This window comes from Mastacembelus armatus, chromosome 14, assembly GCF_900324485.2.
Source record: "Mastacembelus armatus chromosome 14, fMasArm1.2, whole genome shotgun sequence".
NCBI lineage: Eukaryota > Metazoa > Chordata > Actinopteri > Synbranchiformes > Mastacembelidae > Mastacembelus > Mastacembelus armatus.
The window spans coordinates 14,456,596-14,476,623 of NC_046646.1; the positions used below are offsets into that span (position 1 = coordinate 14,456,596).

General features: G+C 38.4%; 2 protein-coding genes across 3 annotated transcripts in view; both read left to right on the forward strand.

Moving 5' to 3' along the window:
* Window positions 1-166: 166 nt before the first annotated feature.
* On the forward strand, window positions 167-6,652 carry scimp (SLP adaptor and CSK interacting membrane protein). Of its 2 annotated transcripts, XM_026328905.1 has the most exons (5): window positions 167-298; window positions 1,089-1,226; window positions 2,405-2,453; window positions 2,723-2,799; window positions 3,800-6,652. In XM_026328905.1, exons 2-5 carry the CDS (start codon window positions 1,115-1,117, stop codon window positions 4,297-4,299), a joined length of 738 nt encoding a protein of 245 aa, XP_026184690.1. In that variant the 5' UTR covers window positions 167-298; window positions 1,089-1,114; the 3' UTR covers window positions 4,300-6,652. The 2 variants fall into 2 exon arrangements, with proteins under 2 accessions (XP_026184690.1, XP_026184689.1); XM_026328904.1 differs by lacking the exon at window positions 167-298 and having other exon boundaries at window positions 691-1,226.
* A 3,902-nt stretch (window positions 6,653-10,554) lies between these two features.
* Window positions 10,555-20,028, forward strand: part of vps37d (VPS37D subunit of ESCRT-I) — a 30,291-nt gene continuing 20,817 nt past the window's right edge. The window contains exons 1-2 of the mRNA XM_026327881.1: window positions 10,555-10,786; window positions 15,771-15,942. Of these exons, the coding sequence (XP_026183666.1) occupies window positions 10,664-10,786; window positions 15,771-15,942 (295 nt within the window). The 5' untranslated portion in view covers window positions 10,555-10,663. The remainder of the gene's footprint in view (window positions 10,787-15,770; window positions 15,943-20,028) is intronic.

The following is a 20,028-nucleotide window of genomic DNA, read 5'->3' on the forward strand; positions in this document are numbered from 1 at the left end:
GCACACTCTTTTACAAAAATGTATATAATTAGTATGCTTGGCTGACTCGACCAGACACACACACGCAAAACACACTTATGCTGTAGTCACTGGACCATGACAGAGGGTGGAGCTCTTAGCAATCCCAGCCCTCAAGTTCCTTTAATTAACAAAGAAAATTCTCTCATTTGCATCTCTCATGCAAATGCAGTACATAATGACTGTTGACCTCTCATATCATGCCATCCACTTTCATTGTCTAATTTTGCTGAAACCATCACCACACCTTAACTGAAGCTCTCTGTTGTTTCCTGAAAAGGTAAGGCGCATTCTGATCATTTGGAAAGAAGAATTTGATGTACAGTGAAATGACATGTTGGCCTTAAAATAATTTTAAAATTCAAAGTTTCTACTCAACTAGTTTATTACTATTCTATTTACACAACTGATTAAAAGAGGAATTATATATTTATTATTTATAAAATATAAAGACTGGGGCTAACTACAGCTGTGAGAGTAATTTGATACAGAGGAAAATAATCTTACACACTGACTACGTGTTTAAAACAACAACACCATTAAAATATCCAGTAAGACTGAAGTCTGAAGCAGCTGAATCATGGCAGGAAGCTGCTGCAAAGAAAAGATGTGGGGCATGCAGATAAACACACTTTTATATAATTCTGTCCATAGAGATAAGGGAACATAAATAAATGCATCCTTCTGCCTGTCATAAACACTTCATTTGAAAGCTGAGCCCTTTCAAGTTCATGTCATATAAAAGCTCTGATACCTCTGTTGAGCAGAGAATTATCTCTAAAACGTCTAAGCTTAGAACAAAAAATAGAAGATTTTTTATTGCTGTTATTGTAGGTTAAAGATGTTTTTACAAAAAAAAAAGTCCCTAGAGCCTGTTGAAAGATTAATTCTGAGAATGCTAATGTAAATACCAAAATAACCTTAAGACTTAGTCAAAGCATGAAAAGGGGAAGTGGTGAATGGTCTTCTTTCCGATCCACAGGGCTGTATACTGAAAAGCAGTGGCTTAGATGTTGCGCAGTGTGCAGTTTCTTTCTGCTTTTATGTGATTGTCTGTGTTTTCTCTTTAGCCTTCTGTGGTGTTCAGATACTGCCCATGGAGCTTTTGCGCAAATACCGCTGGGCTTGGGTGATAATTGGGATGATTTTTGTGAGTGCAGCGATCAGCCTCATCTTCCTTCTCATTAACGAGTGCATATCCAGAAGACGTAAGTTGAAAGTCTGATGCGCAGACATTTGCATGTTACAACAAAAATGTTGACTTTTTTCCTGTTCTTCTATTTTTTTGGTTTGCCATTATTATAATAGAAATACTTCTAATACAAGTACATAACATTAAGTAAAGCCAAGTGGCAACACATTATGTAATGAATGAGTATGTGATACCTACTAAACCTACTTGTAAAGTCTGTAAGGACACCACCAGAACAATAGTACATTTACTGGTCATTTGCTTAAGTAAACTTTACAATACTAAAAAATAAAAATACTCCATTACACATCAAATGTCTGTCATAAAAATGTCATTAAGTACTGTATGCAAGTATTATAAGAAAAATCCAAATTTAATGTACTCACTATGCAAAAAAAAACAGCACCTGAGTGTTTTGTATATTACCACATTACTGTAACTGATCCATTAATGTGTATGTACATATTTCCTGAGAGGAATTTCTACAGTCTGATGACATGACCAGTACGACACCAGTTTCATTTTCAACCGTAATAACTACCTGTTTTTTATACAAATGAAATGTATGTGTTTGCAATAAAAAAAAAACAGAACAGAAACCAAACTAGCTTGTCATCATAAATGTAAAAGTATTCATTGCCAAGCAGAATAAGAAAAACTATTATAATTGTATGAATTGCTATTATTAGGGGTACTCTCTGGATTTGATTAGCTTAGATGAAACTTTAATGACCCCTGCGGGGAAAGTGGGCTGCAGCAACAGTGGGGAAAGCTTAGAGATGGTTTAAAATATGGCTAACCACAATACAACACAGCTGAAAATAAGGCATAATGACATGTGGACATGAAAGATTATATATATATATATATATATATATATATGAAAATGTGTATAAATTATGTAGTGTATATACATTTTGATATAGAACCTGATTAAATGTAACCAATAACAGAAAATGTGCTTATAATTATGTCTTATTTAAGCTAAAAGCAAGTAGGCTAAACCTCATTATGTTCTCTCCAAGAATTCCTGTTTTATTTATTTTTGTCCTGATTTGTTACTATATAGTGCAGGCCTGTTTCTGTTCTTTTATGATCCCCAAAGCATCATCAAGGTTTTTACATTTTCATTAGAGATTCCTTTTTCCTGTATGTAATATATATGTAACCATATGATCTTTTGTTTTTCCACAGGCAAACACAAATTCTCAGTGATCCAGAAAGAAACTGTCTTCGCTGTCGAGTAATATATAAATATATACAGCTTCTTTTCCAATTCATAATGGTTACTCTTTTTCTTGCTCAAATTTAGATAAGACAAAATCCAAAAAAAAAGAAATGTTACTATTTGATGTATTGCACCAGCTCTGAGTTAAACTTTATCTGCAGTATCTTATGTAAAGCTAAGCTAATCAATGTAGCTTCTCCCTCTCCCTTAAGTCAAAATTTGCTCATTTGTGCTTACCACACACACATAAAAATACTTTGGTGTTTTTCTCCTCAACTTTGCAGGAGCAACAAGTACGAAGAGAGAAACTTTGATGTCAGCATTCCTCCTCTCCCTCCTCGGACACAGTTTCTCGCAGCAGGCAAGGCTCTGTCTGGATCATATGACGCGATACTTCCTCACAAAATCCCCTCAGCTTTTCTAGCTAAACCGCGCATCCTCTGCTCACTTTTACCACGTTATCACCAGCTCTGGAGGCAAACCATCATTCAGTCTGCCCTTGGACAATAACCTGAAATATAATGGACAAGAAAGATTTTATTTGTGGTATCACTTTCAAAAGACCAGTTTTGGGGTTACTTTTATTTTGTTTACTTCAGACTCATATCCAAGACGTAACCACATATTCTAATCAGCGGTGAGAGAATTACTCACATCTCTTACTCAAGTAAAACCACTATAAAAATGTATCATTACAAAAAAAATATATCATGTGATGTCTTTACAATGTTACATAAGTAAAAACGTAAGTATTTTAGAAAGTAAAGAGCAACTGAATAGAAGATGTCGACGGATGTGAAACTGTTATTAGCTTCACTGGACTTAGTGCTAGAGTGCTAGATGTCATAAAATGAATATATGCAGGTACAATACAAGTACCTTAAATTTGTACTTTAGCAAATATACCAGTGAGTCAAGCTGATATTTCTGAGCCAAAGGTTCAACGCAGCATTGAATGAGTGATAAGTAATGTGACATAAGAACTGTGACAATCACAGGATGTTTATTTTAAACCACTTCAGAGTTAAAGTGTGACTAAGGCACAGTGTGAAGGGTTATGTTAATGAGGTAATCCAAATCAAGCATAAAAAGTGCCATTATTTTTACACATCAGCAGAAAATACAGTACTTACAGTACACTGTAACTGCAACTGTACCAACAATTGCATAGTCGTCATTCACTTAGAACTGAACTAATTCACCTGATGATATAATTGAATGAGCCTGAAGGAATACTGCCCAGAAAGATGAATTTTGATGTGCTTAGCAAACATGACTTTAATATATATCTTTAATATCTCTCTATCTGCTTTGGTATACTCCTAAACATAATGAGTTCTGCTTGAACTGTGTTGTTTCAGAAGCTCAAAGCTATGAGAACCTGGCTGAGGTGCCTGATCACGAGCAGAACGCAGTCAACAACGAGGAGCACGTGGCAGAAGATGAGCAATCCCTGCATGACTATGAGGAGGCCTTACCAGAATACGAGGAGGCCTTGCCAGAATACGAGGAGGCCTTACCAGAATACGAGGAGGCCTTGCCAGAATACGAGGAGGCCTTGCCAGAATACGAGGAGGCCTTGCCAGAATACGAGGAGGCCTTGCCAGAATACGAGGAGGCCTTGCCAGAATGCAATGAGGCCCTGGTCGAGCAGGATGACTATGTGAAGGTGGAGAATGAGGAAGAGCTCCTGCCTCCTCCTCCATCATACAAGGATCCAGATCCACAAGCAGACAACATCTCCACTGAGGACTACGACGACATCGGAGGTGAAGAAAAAAGCCTAGCTGAAGAGGACTACGATGACATCGAGGGCGAAGACAAAAGCCTATTTGAAGAGGACTACGACGACATTGGATAAAACCACAAGATTAATCTAAGTGAAGCTTTTGACTTTCTTATCTGGATGCTACTGAGCAGAGAGCAGAAAAACTTTACCTTAATACAGAATTCTTTTTGATAATTTGTATTTTATTTTAATTATTCATGAAAATAAAATCAACTGTATTTTATGAGGATCAGCACAAACAACAGCACAGAAGAGGATGAAATCTGCTGGATATGTAAGTGGTGTTCAGACAGCTGGGGCCAAGAAATTTGACTCCACTCCTATTACCTTTAACCACATTCCTCTATGTGTCAGCATGACTTTAACCAATATTGCTGACATGCAACAATCAATATATTTATACGTTTTTTATCAGTCACACTTGACAATCAACTAAATATGTTACTTAGTTTCAACACTTTGTAACAACAACCTGATACATCTGTGACTGACTAATATGGTCTATCAAAACAAAACTATCCTTTTTATGTTTTCATTTTAGAAGCTGTCATAATCTGATGAGTTTAAGCAAACCTGTTCAAACAAGCAGCGGCTTGAAAACAGACTGACAGGTAGTTTTGTTACCTTAGTTTGAGTTGATTTAATTCACACTCAACCATCACTGTTCTAGATGTGTGGGCTCCAAGTATTATTGCAGCAAGTGGTTTTTTTTTTTAGTCTGTGACAAGAGGGTGTGTGCAAGAGGGAATTTAAATAAAAGCATTTAAATAGATTAGACACAACAAGAGTCCAGAAATCAGATGTGTTCAAGATCACTAACTGTTTTATTTTCATGCTTGAGCACAAAAAGGATGTTTATTGCTGGGCTATAAAAGTGAATAGAAAACAGCTGAGTAATAGTGTACTTGACTGTACAGAGACTTTCATTCTCACACACTGAAACATGCTCCATTTGGAGAGGGGTGGGCATGCGGTGTGCGGGGGGCAGAGAGTGTGAGAAATGTTTTAACTTTATTAGGATTTCTTATTTTATTTTAGTGTTTCTTATTTAATTTTACCACAGAGCTCCAGTGCTGTCCAAAAGATACTCAAATCAACAGATCAGACCATGAACTCAGACCTGATAGTGCGGTTCATTTTGACTTACAACCAACTACAGTGTTTAACCTCTTCAGTAGAAACTAATGGGATTGTGGATGAGGTCTACTGAAAGTATAGGGAAGTAGGAAAGTATTGAGAGACTATGAGTAAATCCCAGTTCCCTTATTGCATCATTCTTCAGTTCTCATCCTGGTCCGTCGTGTTCAAGGGTATTCCAAAACTCTTATTTCTGCTCTGAAGAGCAAGGACTGAGGAGCATGAAGGTCGCCTGGAAGAGCTGTAACCAAGGATACAAAACTGCATCCTTTGCAGAAATCTGCCACAGTTTGACACGGCCCTTTATCAGAAATCAGCTTGTGATTGGATGCTTCACATTGAGTATCAGAGGAGATGACATCTCTCTTTGCAAGTGAGGGAAACACAAATGCAGTTATTGGAATTGGGATTCACATGATCTAAACAAACTGTTGGTTGTGGTCTTTATAAAATAATATCTGCTCTTTGTGTCATGTGCAGTGCATTGCTCATTGTAAAATGTTATTTTAGAACTGAAGAAGGGACTCTGATGGATGCCTCTTCTGTTCTCACTGTGGTGAGTTTTGGATTTGCAACAGATGTCTTTGAATCTGTGTTTTGTACACTCAGAAAATGTAACCTCTCCTGTGGATTTGCTCCTAATGATTGATTTCTCGCCCACTGCACAAACAGAGCCTCTTGAGAGAAGCTCCTGTGACAGATATGCTGTCAGCACTTTCAGCACCATGGCACCGAGTGACACTGCTTCAAAAAGGAAAGGAAATGGTTGTAATTTACCAGGTCTTGACGGAGCTTTTCGCCAGTTGCTGTTCATGTGTGTATACATCATACGAAAAGTGTCCACAGTCCTCCTCTTACTATGTGTTCATTTATTTCTTGTGATTTGATCTAACATGAATTTTCGCATTTAGAGATTTCTCCTGAACACCAACAGTTTTACTGACCTCCCCCTTCCTTTTTTTAAAAGAGCTTTTCTGAGGGCCAGCATATCTTTTCAAAAGGAACTTTCAAAGTTCAAACACTACTTAAAACATGTCAAAGCCTAAAAACAACATTTTAATATCATTTATTTTAGACTGAACAACATATGTTTGATCATTAGGTGTGATTCGTGCCCTGTGTGTCTTTTTTTTTGTTTGTTTCTTGTTTTGCTTTCTCCAGCCTCATTTTAGCTTTCACTGGGGACTCTTTTCATTTTTTTGCCATTCTCAGGTTCCTTTAAGCCTTGTGATTGTACTTACAGTATCAGAAACGCTTGTGTATTCAAGCTATTAAATTCTGCACAACAGCTTTGTTTTCTCAAGTTATTACACAGGTCATAAAGTGAACATACTGCTGCATTACACTAGAGTCTCCACTCCAGATTAGAAAATTGGTAAATAATCCAATTTTATAAAGGTGGTTCTTAGGACTACTACCAAACTTCCTAAAAACAAAAAACATATCCACAGATGGGTTCGCATCCCGGCCTTTCTGTGTGGAGTTTGCATGTTCTCCCTGTGCTTGCGTGGGTTTACTCTGGGTACTCCGGTTTCCTCCCACAGTCCAAAAACATGCATGTTAGGTTGATTGGTGACTCTAAATTGCCCGTAGGAGTGAGTGTGAGTGTGTGAGGTTGTCTTTCCTTGTGTGTCTATATGTGGCCCTGTGATGGACTGGTGACCTGTCCAGGGTGTACCCCTGCCTTCCACCCGAGAGAGAGCTGGGATAGGCTCCAGCAGATCCCTGTGACCCTGAGTCAGGAAAAGCGGCTATAGAAAATGGATGGATGGATGGATGGATGGATATCCACAGATTCCTTTTACTATATCCTCCAGAATCAGGGAACAGCTTCGTTTTTTTCAAATGATAATTCACATATTGTGAGAGGGGAGGGGGGTTTGCAACACACACAAACCCACAACATTTTTTTTTTTTTCTTGGAGGGGTTTGTTTGGAAACACTTGACAATAAAACCCCTCAGAAAAAAAGTTGCTTGGTTAGAAAAGCAATACTTTTTGTTTATGGCTGACTTGTCTATGACACATTTCCTCAAGCCACAAAAAAGAATGAGTGCCTTGTCTGCTGAAACCAGAGTTTACGCACATAGCCACTATTTGGCAACAGCTGCAGAAAAAAATCAGCAAAAGTGGTGTTGCCAACTGCTCACAGATCAACGCCAGGGACACTTCTAATAAAAGCAGTTGTGGTCGAAGTTGTGAGATCCTATTTAAGCAAAAGCACCAATACAACAATGTAAAATAGTGCAAGAAAGTAAAAGTATAGCGGTATTATTGGTGACATGTATCAAAACTAAAAATAATGGTATTTATGAGTGACATATTTTTAAATATACACTGTGAAATTGTTAATACTGATACATCAGTGTGTAAGCAGCATTTTATTGTTGTAGCTGCTTGAGGTGGTGCTACAGGGAGTTTAGTGTTTCTCAACCTAAGGCTTGAGGCCCTGCAAAGGATCTCGGGATAAATCTAAGGGAGCATGAAATGATTAGTGGGAGAAGAAAGAAGTAGTAATTCATTAATAAAGTATCTTGGGTTTCTCTCTTTCTAATAGGTCAGCTAAACCAAAAGTTTCTGTCAACAGCATTACAAATCAAGGACACACACACACACACACACAAATCATTAACAAAATGTTATTAAAGTAAATGATCAAGTCTGCAGTTGGTCCAGATGACCCGCAGCAATTTTCCAGAAATGTTCAGTCTATTGGCGAGGGCTTCCTGCATAAACATAAGATCACAGACAGAGGCAGGCTGATGTGCTGCAGAGACTCTGATGACACAAAAATGACCAATATTCAATACATACAGTAGTTTGTAAAACTAGAAGGCAGATACAGGAAGAAGAGCACCCACAGGTGGGTGCAAAGGAAGTGAAATCAGCCACGCAAAGGTTGCACAACAGTCTGCCAGGGAGCAAAGGGGAACAAGAATGTGAGTGAGTGGGTGGGGGAGTGACAGGGCGGAAAGGAAAGTAAGGGTATCTGGTGGTCGGCTGAAGAATGACGGTTGAGAAAAGGTCAAAGCATCAAGGGGTGAAGGTGTGACTGACATGGGCAGCGCAGGATGAACAAGAACACGACACAAATCACAGCAAAATGTCTCTTTATTGACTCAGTCCTGTGAAACCTTACAACTGGGGCCCTAGCTAGATGATGCTTTTAGGGTTCCAAGGTAACAAAGCTTGGTGAAGACTAGTTTAATGTTTGAAAATTAGTTGTAACATCTAAGCAGGTTTTATGTTTTTATGCTAAATCTTAATCTGAGACGCAATTAGCAACTATAGCCATCAGATAAATACAGCTGAATAAAAAGGTACAATATTTCTGAAAGACTGAATAACACATGGAAATTGTTCCTGAAAGTTTTTGGGCCTCTAAATAGAAATTCATCCCACATGTTCAAAAATGATTTATTTTTAATCTCCATTCCTTTTTATTTTCTTTTTCACACTGGTTGCCTTGGGGTCCCTCTGGTGGCTGCACAGTTCTGTTGAGCATCTCATTCACCTTACCCTAGAGGCTTATGCCTCATGCCAGCCTTGATGAGTCCAAATGTTAGACCCAACAGAGGAAAATGTAGGGAAAAAATGATTTGGGCACTGTCTGTGAAAAAGCAGCCTAAGCCAATAGTTTGGTGACCTACATACATCTAATAATCCTTCACACTGGCCACATAATAATACCTTGTCAGTCATCAGTCACTGCTTCACTTGGTCCTAAGATGTTTAATGAATTCAAGTGGGTTTAGCTACAGGGACTCTGCCACAGTGAACTGAAGGACTCTCTGCAGAGGCAGCACAGGCCAAAATATAGACAAAAAAAACATAAAAACCAGTTGAAATGTGCACACAAAACACATGAAAGTCATTGGAGCAAAATGACTATCTCCTATGACAACATATATGATATTATTATAACTGTATTGTATTGTCATGTATAAGCCACAATACAGCAACCTCCAAATATGTCCACAAGAGATGTCTTAGTGACACCAATGCACATGTCGTTTTACACTATTCTACTGCATTATTTAATTATATATTGTTATTCACTAAGGTGATCAAAGAGTTGCTTTTATTTAGTGATAAACGATGAAGTCACACAACTCACATTTAAACATTTGACATATATTCTAATAAGGCAATTTTAACACAGGTTTAGGGAAAGTGTTTCTTCACTTGATAAAATATAATCTGGTCTAATTACAGACAAATTTAAGACGTAGTTGTCAAAACAGTAGCTGAGTTATTGTTATGAGCTAGTGCTTCTCAACGTATAAATTTAGTTAAATTATTTTGTCTTTAATGTTGAAGTCTTTTTAAACGGAAGTTAAAACTAAACGTGCGAGCTTGACATAAACGAGAAACGAGAAAAAAACTGCATAAGTAGGAGAAAACTATTTAAATTGCTACAAAATAGAAATGAAAAATATCTAATGATGCAAACAACATTTTATTTAGTAATAAAATTCTACATTATGATGGAATAATAAACATAAGGAACATTTGTGTCACAGGCTTTTACAACGGCAAGATCTTCAATTAAAATCCATCTACCTATCATCTACTGCTAATTATGGTATACAAATGCACAATCCTCCCCCCCAAGCTACACTGGTTCGAGCGGGACTCGAACCGGAAACCTTTTTGCTGCCGGGCGACAAAGCTAAGCACCACACCGTCCAAAACAGAGTCCTGAGATTGGGAGAAATTTCAAAACACGAAGGCAGCTCTGCAGAGCAATTAATTTTCCAGGCTATCAGAAGGTAAACTCAGATTTTTGACTAATTCATAAAGAGGATTTATTTATTGGTTATTTGGTTGGTTGGTTGCTTTCTTGCTTTTTGTTTTTGTTTAAGTATAAAAAGGTTTTGGTCAACCAAGATATAACAGTAAGTAAATGAGTATTATGGTAGGATATTTAAATCTGAGTGCATCATATAATGCAAATTAAATTTAGACATTTAGAAGGATATTTCCAAATGGGAGAATGTGTAGTAAGAACTGATTATAATTATTGCATATGCTATTATATTAAAGTTATTATGTTTTGTAAAAAATTATAAAATATACTTGGTGTAATGTGTTATTTCATAATGGCTGTAGTCAATAATGAGGGGAGTCGACAGGGGTGTTTTATTTTGAAGGAGGTAACCGGAAGTGTAACAGTTAACTGTGTCCCCATTGACGCTGCATGCGGGCTGATCGCTTCACATTCCGATGAGAGCGAGATGTAACCGCTGTGTGGACTTCATGTCTCCGAGTCGTCTTCAGCCGCAATTGGAAGGGATAAAATGTCCAACTTGAAGGAGTCCACCACTTGTCCTGACGGGTACAGGGCTTTAAACACAAATGAGCTGCGGGAGCTTTTACAAAACGACGACAAAATGGACCAGATCATTCGACTCAATGAAAAGGTAATTTCTGTTCCCCTAAGAACCAAAGTACCGTGAAGAATGTGGGTTGGATGGAGATTTGTTTGATCCGGTCTTCTGTCTCCTGCGATGTGGGTCCGTTGATTTCCAGTTGTCTGTTTTTTAGTCTGAAACGAGCCTTTATGTGCTTTTGGTCATTTCATGTGCAGAGTGTAACGCAGATCGCTTTACATGGCTTATCGATTGTCTGCGTGGCGAGTGGTCGGATTTCCAATTAGTTTCTGGAAATCCCGGTATTCGGATATTTGCGGCAAATTATTAATTATGAAATCAAAGATAAAACTCACAAAAATTTATTTGTAAATTTTGTACAGGTGATTATTTTGTTCTTCATGCGTTTTTATTGTGTGGGAAGCATCATATCATGGTGTTGAAGCCCCCCAAAACGCGCCGTTACGTGGTTTGAGTCCTAATGCTGAACTCCGTTTAAATATCTTGCAAAACAAGGTTTTTTCATATATCAGGGGACTTGATAACGAACCAGAAGACGCCTTGAAGAAACATTACATTTTCGACACGGTATTCAATTCGGCATTACTGCATTACATATTGCAACACCTATTTGATCAAAATGTAAACTTTTGCAACTAGTCTGCTTCCCTCAAAAGAGGCTCTGAATGGGGCAAGCGGGCATAGTTTGTAATAAATAAAAGTAAACTCCTCTTGCAATAAGCTGGGTCATGATATACTGAAATTGTGCCGAATTGAAGAGTGGTGTCTGACCTTTAGTAAACACTAAAGACTTATTATTTTACGCGTAGCTTTGCGTATATAAACACCACAAACATTTTTTGTCAGGATTTTTAAAAGGGAATGTACGTTTCGAGGCTGCATTGTGATTGTGACCTTCCTGTTATCAAGCAATGCTCATCCCCTCCATCCACACACACACACACACACACACACACACACACACACACACACACACACACACACACACACACACACACACACACACACACACACACAGAAGGTGTGTCAGGTTTTCAAAGTTTTTCATGGGCCCCATTTTGATTAGATTTGCTTTGGGGCTGCTCAAACAGAAAGACTATCAGGGTTCAGTAGGCTGGAGAACTGCATGGGGTGAGAAAAACCGTGGGTGCAGTGAAACAAGACCAGTGCGGGCTAGTCAACATCATACATGTTCTCACTGTGGCTGTCAAACGCCTAGTGAGTTAAATAATTAACTAATTCAGCTGTTCTTGAAATTATCTTTGAGCTGCAAAACTGGACCTTTGCATTACTGTCTTCAACTACACTCTTCTTCCTTATTAGTATTATTTCATTTGATTTTTTATTAAGATGTCATACGCTAAACATCATGGGGATTTGCTTAAGAAGAAAGACATCACAGATTTATCTGGGTCCTGGTAATGGATGTGACATTTGAAACCTGACTTTCTGAATGAACTGGGACAAAGGAGCCAAAGTGGTTGGACCTTACCAAGAAGTCATACAATACTCTCTAGGGAGCCATTCAGGGTGATACAGACAATGCAGAAAGCATGGGCTGTTTTAGTGAGCGTCCATATATGCTCCTATTTATCTGCCACTAACTAATGATACATAGCATTAGTGTCGATATGAAAACATGAGCTGTAAGTTGTCATGGCTGGCTGTTTAGTGGCTGATGATTTCACTTAGATATATACACTTAGATGCCACATCTGGACATCTAGGCTGAGTCTCATCCCCCGCCATATTGCATACACTAGTAAATACCATCTGTGCTGCTTTAGGACGTTCTGATCAAATAAATGCTGCGTCAATGCAGCATCCCCAACCAAACACCATGGACAGGATTTTGGTGAAAATCTGAGTGAATCCAAGTGAAGTTTCACTCACTGCTCTGCAGAGCGAAGTGACACTATGTCACGAATGTACACAACAAAGATGACCACAGTTGTAGATTTATATATTAATAATTCAGCAGAAAATAGAATAAATCTCACAAACAAAAGCTACAAATGGCTAAATCCTACGTAAAACTAATAATTTTTTTATTAAAAGAGTAGACCTAGACTACCTACATGTCTGAATTAATATGTTAACTACAAAAGCAGACATTCGATTAGATTAGATACTGAACTTTATTGATCCACAAGGGAAATTCATACCGGTTTGCATTTGTCTGACAGACTTTTGTGTGTGTGTGTGTGCGCGCACGTGCACGTGCACGTGTGCGTAGGTTCCCAAAAGATAATGGTAAAATAAATTACCAAGTGTAATTTTAATCTTTAATATTTTAGAAAAGTTTGTGTTACAACCTACAAAGGATCAAATGTTTTGGAATAAAAATCCACAATGAACTCTGGGAATAGAACGTTTTATTAATCTCGTTTTAATGATGAATGTTATATAATCATTCTTAATGATTCATAACTATGAATGCTACAGCTTGCTGAGTGTTTTAATTATTCTCGTCAAAAGCCATTTACACAAAATGTTAAGTCATCAGTAATTCCAATACAATGATCTGAAATGTCAAGCATCTGTTTATTTTGTTGTCTTCCTTCCTCTTTTTTCTGCAGTCTCAGTTTCATAATGACACTTAACAATTGGGCATAATAGAAAAGTAGAAAAAACGTCTCTATTACGGTCTATGGTGAAAGGAATGAGACCCATGACCTCGGCAACCTCACATGGACTGCAGCTGCAACACGTTATTGAGGTCTATAGAGCGTTTACACATACAGACACAAAATAGTTGGATTTTTAAACTCCCGTGCTCAGCGGGGGGCCACCGGGCTGAAAAGCCAAGTCTCCATGCTGGCAGTGCATTTTCCAAATAGTGTTTCAACAAGCTGCAGCAAGTGAAGATTTTAGAGAGGGACTGTTGCTGGTAAATGCGCTCAGCCGTAGCTAATTAATGTTAATTCAACACATTTGCTAAACATAAACAATGAAACTGTCTGTTGTGTGGTCTCTTCGTGTTGGAGTCTGTTCACTGGAACCAGCCAAAGACAGTTATGTCAAAGAAACAAAGCAGTTGCCCGATGTGGCTGAAAATTACACTGTGAGAGCTGTGAGGGTGAACCAAGAACAGTGAAGTTAAAGGCCAGGAAAGAAAACAATGAGAGACGCTAAAAAGCTGTGTAAAGCTGAGAGCAACTCTGCTGGGTCACAGTTCACTGTGGATTTGTCAACTACACACGGCCCCTTTGACACATGGTTATTTGATCCAGTGTTTTCTAAAAATACTGATCATAGCTGCTTTAAAATAGTGCAGGTTGGCCTTGCACTCAACACACAACACCTATCCTTTCATTTCAGTGCAGGCCTGGTGTTACATGAAGAATTCTCTTTCATGAGGCCTGTCAGTTTCAGCTGAGACTGAATTTTAAATTGACGGCTTTGGTCTGCAAAAGCCTCATTACGCTTGGAGCTCATTGAAAATAAAAGAAAAACACCTGAGTGCATTTCATGCGGCCAGACGTGTTTTACCACAGAAGACAAGGAGCAGCACTGTTGTCTTCTCCCGCGCGGAACTACGGTCTCCTAAGTGATCCCCAAGTGTCATTTGTCAGGGACGGTAAACACTGTCAGCCCTGCTTTGCAGCCCATGCATTAAACTACAAAAAAAAAACACTCACTCCTCAAAGACTGCAGCCGTTGTTGTTAGATAAACAGGGTGGGCTAGCCAAAGCAGGAAATGGCTTAAGGAAGATCAGATGGATGATTGGGCTTTAACTTTGAAAATGAATTATCTTTTATTGTTGTGAATGAACAGCAGCTCTGTAGTAACTCTTTCTGAACACAGACGGGCCTTCTTTTGGCTACAAGGCACATTCTGCAAATTCCTCTGAACTTGGGACTCGTTCTTCCTTTTTGATGACCCGTAAAATGTGAGACAGATGCACCATACAACACTGGACTCAATGAAATAGCCTTAGGTCCGAAGTGGCAAAGTGTTGAAAGAAAGCAATTGAACAAGAAAAGTATCCTGTTGGGCAGAATCACAGTAATGCCAAGACTGGTGGATTTGTTATAAAGGATTCAGATTTTTGCAATGTGAAGGGCATAAAGTTGCATTGTGTTAGTGTTTGAAACGCCAACCTTTTATTTTATTTTATTTTTTTACAGCAGTGCTGTTAAGGGAGTGGCCTTCATTTGAATAATTTATAGTTTTCTTATGGTCTAGCGTCAGTGTGACATTCCCACCACTCCCCTTATGTACTCATGCTCTTTTACACCATTGGCTTTTCATTATTTTAAACCCATCTTTGATGATATCATAAAATAAACTGACCTAAGTGGTACAGAGGCAGTTTGTATAATAAAACAACAGCTATATTATCTGCTAAGATACAGAATGGTCTCTTGTAAAGAGTGCACAGATACATTAAGCGTATTTACTCCCATAAAACATTAACAGCTTTTAGAAAATGTATGAAAAGTGGGTAACATGATACAGAAACAGTTACCAAGGGCCGCAAGTGAATTAATATTTTTTTCCATCACTGATTAATCTCCTGATTATTTTTAATTATTCATTGTTTTGTCCAGAAAAGGAAAAAAAAAGCTTGTTCTCGTTAATCAAGGCAGCATTTTGTGATGTCTTGTCTTCTTTGAACAGAAGTCCAAAACCCAAAGATATTTAGTTTTCTGTTCCGTAAGAAAACATCAAATAATTACTAGTTGAGAAGCTGAAAGAAATATTTTAGTTTTTTGCTTAAAAATGACTAAAGTGTTTAATTGATTTGGCCAAGTAGTTTCTGAATAGTGATTCATCTACTCATTTTTGCAACTCTAGACTTTAGTTATACCCTCCAAAATAAAAGCCCTTTCCTACTTCACCTGCACATAACTGGAATTTTCATGTCTAGTTCACAACATGCAGATTTTTATACAGCTGTACTACATTCATGATGAACCTATGAATCTGTCAGTGCACCTCATGCTGGTGAACAGTAAAAAATGAGAATTAATCAGACCTTTTTTTTTTAAATGTAGTATTTCTATCCAGTTGCAGGAGCTTCAAGTGGACAGGGAGATGCTGATGACCTCCAACCGGAGCTTGGCTGAGGAGAGCCTCACCCAAAAACCCCACCTTAATAATGGAAAACTCCAACTGGCGGAAAAATACCAGGAACTGTCCAACCTGGCAACCACATGTTGGGAAAAGCAGAGTCAGCTTGGTGAGTTTACCGCACCTATGATGTGACAAATGGGGAAGGGGGGCTGGCTGTTTCTGGTTGCAAACAGACGAAATCCCAGATCACATTCAAATCCCAGATCACATTCAAGATATGAGGCAATGGGAGTGTGTTTAGGATGCCAGTAGGGTCATTGGTTCAAATTACAGAGCTGGATGGGTAAATACAGCCTTGTGTAGTGAAAGTAAAGCCTTTAAAAGAGGAATTTTGAATTATGACCTTTATACAGCTGTCTTTTGCTTTAGGTTTAGATGGTCGCAGAGCTTTCAAAAGCTTTTACATTGAATTCAATGGAAACAATACAAATGAAGAAATCACAGAAAGCCTGAGTAAATGCTGAGACCTAACCACTTCAAGGTTAAAAGTAATTACACATGATATCCCACGGTGTCTTCCATGCAGTCTTTGCTGCACACTTTGAGACATAGAAAGTGAAAACAAATCTTAATCACTTTTGACCTGCTGTGACACTCTCTGTTTCAGCGAATAAGGGAAGCTTCACTTCTGAGCACAGAAAAGGCTTCCGAGTGTCAAAGACGAGCCTTCAACTGCTCAGCAAAAGCCTCAGCATGACTGGAGTCTGGTCATGGGAACTGAATGAGCATATCAAATGCCAGCAGGAAGCTTGCAGCAGTTGTCAAAGAATTTGCAGGGTGAAAGGGGCCTTGTCTTTGTTTAGGCAAGTCATGATATTGACGGGGCGGCTATAGGGCAGCACCAGAGGAGGATGTCTTCTAAGCCTCTGCCCTAAATTTTTAAACCTCATGGGCAAGCTGTAGAAATTTCCTCCCACTGTAACAGCCAAGCCGAGAGCAGGTGATAAAATAAATCCCATTGCATATATTTCTAGAGGTAATGTCAACTGCTACTTATTTGTAAATCTGAGTTTAAGCTTTAACGGAGCAGCCCCAGCGCTTGATTTACCCTCATGAAAAAGCATTGCCAGATTTTTGCCTCAGCTGCCTGCCAGTGATGGAAGCTGGGAGGAATGTTAAACTTCCTGTCAATGTGTGCGCATTATACAGATGCTATCCCACCTCCCCAGCAAAGCAGGATGGGCGGCGGTCTGTCCTTCCTCTGCACAACATCTGATTTTCATTTGGTGCAACAAGGGAAAGGAAGAAAAAAAGATGAATGAGCAGGGTTTTCTTGAGGCGAGTAATCGCAGCAGAGACAAACTGTGGAGTGGATCAAGGCGGACAGCTGTATTGTTTAATGCATCCTGCCGTACGGTGGACGTGATCTCTGACCGGAGAAAGCTGGCCGAGTGCTGTGGTCCCCAGGTGGATTTAAAACCTTGAGTTTTCTTTCTATCGTCTACTCCAAAAAGTTTCTCACAAGTATTATTGGCATGTGGTTCCCTCTGCTTCCTTCTGTACTAGTTGCTAATCACTGGCACTGACTTTTAAACTTCTGGGAGGGGATGCACTGATCCAACTTTTCCTTTGGTAACACATGTCCTGTCTCGAGTCTAAAGTCACTGTGGACTAATTTTTTTTGTATTTAAGCAAGACCACAGTTTTTAAAACTAACCACATGCTTTGACATCATTAAATACGTAGAGATTGAATGAGATATAATAATAGATCTGTTGTCCGTGATCCTTTCTCAGCTTTGCTTTGATATAACTGTTCCCTCATTAATGCTGAGGTTGCGTTATATATATATAAATATATTAGGAGAGCGGGTTAAAGGAATGCAATTATTATTTTTGGCCACACTTTATTTTAATGCATAACAGGCCACATCAGATCTCTTTGAAATATTTCCTGCGAATCCATTTAAAATATTAACTGGAAGCATCATTTCTGAGTCAGTGTCTCTAACTATGAATCATAGAGTAAGTTCTTTGTAGATTTTTTTTTTTCCACATAGATTCTTTAATTATGGAACTAGAAATCCATGTTAAAACTTTTAAGTGATACCAATATTTAATGTGACACCAGCTTGAGTTGACCCCAATGTAATGCAGCTGCTTTTAATAATGGTATGATAATGATAATGTTAATAGGGAGTTGACCATAAACTAATCAACCACCCGTTGTGTTACATGGTAGTTAAAACAAACACATACTCCACACTTAAAACTTGAACTGTGTCTTGTCTTCTGTTTACTGAGGGTGAGTTATTCAATCTTAAAATGGCAAGATTGAGAGAATATAGTCTCTAATTGTTGTTTCTGTTCAAAATATTGATAATAGTCAGTTGGCCAGCTAACTTTGTGTGTTTGGTTAGGATGACGTGCTTGCTTGCGTGCCTGCAGCCTGCCCGGAGCCACGTGTGTGTTTATGTGTTTGCGTATGAGATCTTGATTTTAAGTAATGTTCTTCACAAATTTTATTGTGACTTAAACTCTGATTCCATAGTGTGTGAAAATGACCCCTCACTGGTTTCCCCCATCACCCTCTGACCCCTTAACTCCTCAGCCACAGCAATCGACCTACACCGCCCAGGCTTGGTTTTTTCCCATGCTTGACGTGTTTTAGACTACTTTACTCTTTTGGATTATGCCTGGATTTTTGGGCTTTGCTGTTCTCCTGCTCCTTTAGACCACTTGCTTAGTTTTGGATTGCTTTTTTGTTTCCAACCTCTGCCTAGACTCTGATTTCTTTCTGCTATTCCCTGCCTGGTTTTATTTCCTTGGATTCTGAGTAAGCTTGTTAAGTTGTGTATTAAATCACACTCATGGTCCATTTTGTAGCCTAAATATGTATTGTCAGCCTGCTGTATACATGTTAAAAATGAGCGTTCAATCTAGGTGTGTGTGTGCACTATCTTTATTTTCAAAGATCAGACTAGATCGGTTTACAAGAAAAAGGGATCCAGGTCTGCCCTATAGTCGAATGTTTCTACAATGGTTTGTAATTTGCTGTGCCCTAATTACTGAGCCATAGATTAATGCATGTGTTTTAATCGAGGCATCCACAGAGAGGAATTTGTTAGTTATGCGTGGCAAACCAGGCTTATGTCATTGAAACTGTCCTGGAAAACGATTTCTTTAAGAGTGGAGGCCTTGAGTGTATAACTATCCATCAGCCCAACATATGAACTAGAAAGCACAAGCTAGTTTTTTTACAAATTCCATACTTCATGCAGTACACACCCATGGACATGATGTTAATTCACAGTTGCTGCTTTCCTTCATTCACTGCCAAGTTTTTAGAATTAATCGTTTTTATATTTCCAGAGTGTGGAGGAGGGGCCGAGGAGACAGAAGCAAAGGGAAAATGCTGGATGCAATAATGGGGACAAAGAAACATGAAGAACAAGAAAGTGCAACTGATTTAAGATTTAATGGGAAGAGAGTAAAAGAAATTAATTCAGAATCAGCCTAGGTGTGTGTTTATATTCTAGGACTGCGATTAAGTCTAATTTTTATTATCTGTTACCTGCTGATTATTGAAAATGCATGTCTGAACTGGTATAGTTGATCTCAAAAGTGTAAAGGTGAGACCTTGTTTTTTCAGAGATGGCCTAGAACTGGTAATATTGGAGATTATTAGAGCAGAGGAGAAACACTAGAAAGGAGCATGTACCATTGACACAAGCTGTTTCAGACATTTTCCTATGCCCTCCTCAATAAGTTATGTAAGAGGTCTTCATAAGAAATCATTATTTATACTATGTGTTTTTGAAAGTGTTGGATTTTTAAACCGGCATTAGTTCTGCTAAGAACCATTAACATCAAATCATTGTTTTAGTGCAGGTGTACTATCAGATGTTTGAGCATAAAACCAGAGAGAGATCAACACATTTCTCATCATTGAAACCATGAAATGACGCACAATTTTAACAGCTTTTGTCATGTTTGGTTCTTGGCACCAGTTTAGTCAAAGTATTGGAGGTAGACTGTGGCAGCGTTTGATGTTATTGAATGTTTTCAGCTGTTTGACTCCTGCAATTTACTGACAACAGCAAGACTGCACCTCTTTTATTCTACTATAATTATTTTTGGATCTGCTGTAATCCATGTGCCAGCCTGTGTTTGACATTAAAGCAGCATGAAAGTGCCAAAATTATGTTCTTTAATAACAAAACAAACTGATGTTAAACCTTCACCCACTGACC